This window comes from Sinocyclocheilus grahami, unplaced genomic scaffold, assembly GCF_001515645.1.
Source record: "Sinocyclocheilus grahami isolate Dianchi unplaced genomic scaffold, SAMN03320097.WGS_v1.1 scaffold79.1, whole genome shotgun sequence".
Lineage (NCBI taxonomy): Eukaryota > Metazoa > Chordata > Actinopteri > Cypriniformes > Cyprinidae > Sinocyclocheilus > Sinocyclocheilus grahami.
Window position 1 is genome coordinate 420,893 of NW_015505258.1, and position 3,905 is coordinate 424,797.

Sequence of the window (3,905 nt, forward strand, 5' to 3'; positions counted from 1 at the left end):
CATGTTTCCCAGGAAGCTTCCAACCCAGTCTAGGCCATTATAGATGTGAAGTGTGCCCTACCCGCTTTTTCTGTCCTGAAAACGGTATGAATGATATTTCAACAAATTAATGGATGAAATATATGTGTTCTTTATGCCTTTACATAAGGATGTTTTTCTTGTACTAGGTATGACGCACCCACTCCCATGTCAGCCTGGATTTTATTGTCCAGTTGGGGCATCTAATCAGCATCCATGTCCTCCAGGGAGTTATGGGAACCTGTCTGGATTGGCTGAGTCTTCTGAATGCTCTCAATGTGACCCTGGGACCTATTGTATGGGGTCAGGTATGACGCATGAACAATGATTATATTTTCCCCAGAGAGAACATACTAATCCTGCATGCTTGGTCTGATATGTGGAGCTGATATTAGTTTCTCTGTCCAGGAAATGTGTCACCAACTGGCTCTTGCAGTGCTGGATTCTTGTGTTTTGGAGGAGCCGTCCTTCCCTCCCCAAATGATAATGAGACTGGAATACCATGTGCAATTGGGTCTTACTGTCCAGCTGGAAGTTTTGCAGGAATACCTTGTCCCAAGGGCACATTTAGGTATCGATGTGACACATTACAATACAAAACAACTGAAATTTTTTAAAAATTCTTTATATTAAAAGCAGCTAAAAAAGATAACATTAATTGCATTGCATTATATTTTTTTAATAATTGTGATTAATTCACATTTTTTATTAAAAATATAATTCTGTTAACTGCAATTTTAAAAATAAAAGTGTAATTGTTTTGCAGCAATCAGCGTCAATTGTCAGATGTAAGTCAATGCCAAAACTGCACACCAGGGTTTTATTGCTCAGAGCCAGGTCTGACCACAGTCAGTGGACCCTGCTTGCCAGGTTTGAATATAATTTACAGCAGACATTTTTTAGGCCTTCACAGGACTTCTTTAAGTTGAATATTAATATGGCACGTTGTATTCCTACAGGGTTTTACTGCAGTGAAGGATCTCAGACTTCAGCTCCCGTGTCAGCCGTGTATGGTGATATTTGTCCTACAGGTCACTACTGTGAAATTGGTAGTGCTGTGCCAACTCCCTGCCCAGTGGGCAGCCGGCGCCCTGATAGTGGGGGAAAGGGCACAGATGATTGCATGCCTTGCCCTGGAGGTACTGTGATACTCCATTTTAGAGATAAACTGTCTGCTCCTTTGACTTTATAAGGCTCCATTTAAGTGAAATTTACTTAAGTTGGGAAGTTACTACCATTTCTAGAAGAGGTCAAATGCAAAATCGATTCTACTCATGGGTCTTTTTATGTATTGTTGCTGTTGTTTGTTCGCAGGTCAGTTTCAGGATCAGAAGGGACAGAGTGAGTGTAAACCCTGTCCTCCAGGTTTCCATTGCATCAACCCCACAAGAGGCTTTATGGGGGTCAGCACTCCTTTGGTCTGTCCTGAAGGCTTTTACTGCCCCAATGAGACTCAGTCTGGAAACCCAGTTCCATGTCCCAAAGGCACATACAGTGATTCTCTTGGCCTCATTTCAGCAGGTGATTTATTCTGTTCTGTATTGCAATAACTGGGCAAGTGAACATGATTAAATGCATTCTTCTGTTTATATCTTGCTTACTGGGTCTGTTTTTTTGTATAAATGCAGAGCAGTGCCTTTTGTGTCCTATGGGACATTTCTGCGGTTCAGATGGACTCTCTGAGCCCTCGGGGCCCTGTGCTCCTGGATTCCTCTGTTTTGTGCAGGCCACAGTTCCCAACCCCACTGACAACAGCACTGGCACTTTGTGTCCACCAGGGGCATACTGCCTTCTGGGAACAAGAGCAGGTGCTCTTTGGAACAGTGTTATTTTAGTATAATTTATACAATATTGTACTATTTATTAATATTTTTAATAAGCTTTTATTTGTATATTTTCTTCTTTTTTTATTTTTTGTAATTGTTATGTGCTTTTGTCATTTTTTTATTAGTTTTTGTTGCTTTTAAATATTTGTGTTTAGCTAACATTTTAGTTTTAGCAATTTTTGCACAATTTTCAATTGAATTTTCAATTGAATTTTCAAAAAAAAAATCAATTTTTATTTCAGTTATTCATCTAATATATGTATTTAATTTCAGCTTCATTTAAATGAATGAACCATTTTAGTTTTAGTTAACAATAACAACACTACGGAGGAGTCTTAAGGGTTTTCATAAGGGTATTCAACCTTTACTGACCCAGAGACCCCCAAAAAGGCTCTCAGACAACCCAAGGAGCCTCGAAAAGCTACATATTATAAAAACTTCTTATTGAAAAATTATCATTAAAAATAAATTATTATTACATTATATAATCAAATCATTATTTAATGAATTTATCATATAAATATAACTTATCTCAAAGACAAAAATGCTCTGCATGCCCTTTTTCTCTCATTTTAATAATTTGTTTTCACAGAAAGGGGGAGTGTACATACATTTTTTTCTTTTTCTTTTCAACCTTATCTGATTGAGCATAATGGTTCATTTAATTTAATTTCTTTCTTTGTTTCCATAATGAGAAATTTATCTTGAGCAGTCAAGAGAGCAGATAAACTTTACAGAGGTACACACACAAAATTCACAATAGTAATATTCCACTTACATACACTTACTATTCACTCACAATACCCACAAACCCTATTTTTCATATTCTAGATTCTATTTTTTCATTCAAATGTAAAAAAATATTTTAAAGAAAATGATTAGCTTTTTTATCCTTTGTGGAAAAGGATAGTTCAAAGACCCTGGATGAAAACCATTACAATACCACTAAAGCATTGATATTATGCCAGAATTAGGAGTTGTATGATGCAACCATGAGTCATATTCTATTATTGTCTATTTCTATTGTACCATGTAGGTGAATGTTCTGCGGGCTACTACTGTGACTGGGGCTCCAACAGTCCGGAGCAGAGCCTCTGTCCTGCCAGTTTCTATTGCCCCACAGGCACACACAAGCCCCTGGCCTGCACTGCAGGCACTTACAGCTCCGTCATGGGCAACAGTCACAGAGAAAATTGTGAGCCATGTCCATTAGGCTACTACTGTCAGGGTGTGTTATTTATTCTGTCTACAAGAACATTTGTTTAAAACCATCTCTGTGCTCTTATAAATCTATTACAATTGATCCTATTGCATTACAATGCAGGGGAAGCAGTAGCAGAGCCTCTTCCATGTCCACCGGGGCATTTCTGCCCCACAGGCACATCACAGGGCACTCAGTTCCCCTGCCCTCCAGGAACAATGCAGCCACAGTCTGGGACAGCCAGTATAGATGAATGCCTACAATGTCCTGCAGGTCAGACTGAAAATACATGACAACAAAAAAAGTTATTACATACAGAGTCTGCTGTTCAAACATTTGTGGGTCAGTAATATTTTGACATAAGTTTTACTTTTATTCAGCAAGGATGCATTCAATTGATGAAAAAAATAATTAGAGTAAAGACATTTATAGTAAAAGATTTCTGTTTCATAAATGCCTTTCTTTTGAACTTGTATTCATCAAAGAATCCTGTAAAAATGTATCACAGTTTCTACAAAAATATTAAGCAGGCCAACTGTTTTCGACATTGATGATAATAATAAGAAATCAGTATATTAGATAGCTTTCTGAAGAATCATGTGACTTTAAAGACCGGAGTAATGACTGCTAAAAATTCAGCTTTGCATCACAGGAATAAATTACATTTAAAAATATAATATAATAGAAAACGGCTATTTTAATTCCTGGAAATATTTCTTATTTTCACTGTCTTTACTGTATGTTTTATCAAATAAAGGCAGTGAGCATAAGAGCATTCTTTCAAAAACATTTAAAAATGTTATGGAACCCAAACCTTTGAATGGTATGTATTAAAGGGTTTTCAACCTTTACAGACCCAG

The 3,905-nt window shown here is 37.1% G+C and overlaps 1 protein-coding gene across 1 annotated transcript in view; it reads left to right on the forward strand.

Annotated features, from left to right (window-relative positions):
• The first annotated feature begins 251 nt into the window (after positions 1-251).
• The window catches only part of LOC107586278 (laminin subunit gamma-2-like), an 11,201-nt gene continuing 7,547 nt past the window's right edge, over positions 252-3,905 (forward strand). The window contains exons 1-7 of the mRNA XM_016273562.1: positions 252-326; positions 427-532; positions 835-888; positions 978-1,157; positions 1,333-1,539; positions 1,647-1,826; positions 2,881-3,072. Of these exons, the coding sequence (XP_016129048.1) occupies positions 252-326; positions 427-532; positions 835-888; positions 978-1,157; positions 1,333-1,539; positions 1,647-1,826; positions 2,881-3,072 (994 nt within the window). The remainder of the gene's footprint in view (positions 327-426; positions 533-834; positions 889-977; positions 1,158-1,332; positions 1,540-1,646; positions 1,827-2,880; positions 3,073-3,905) is intronic.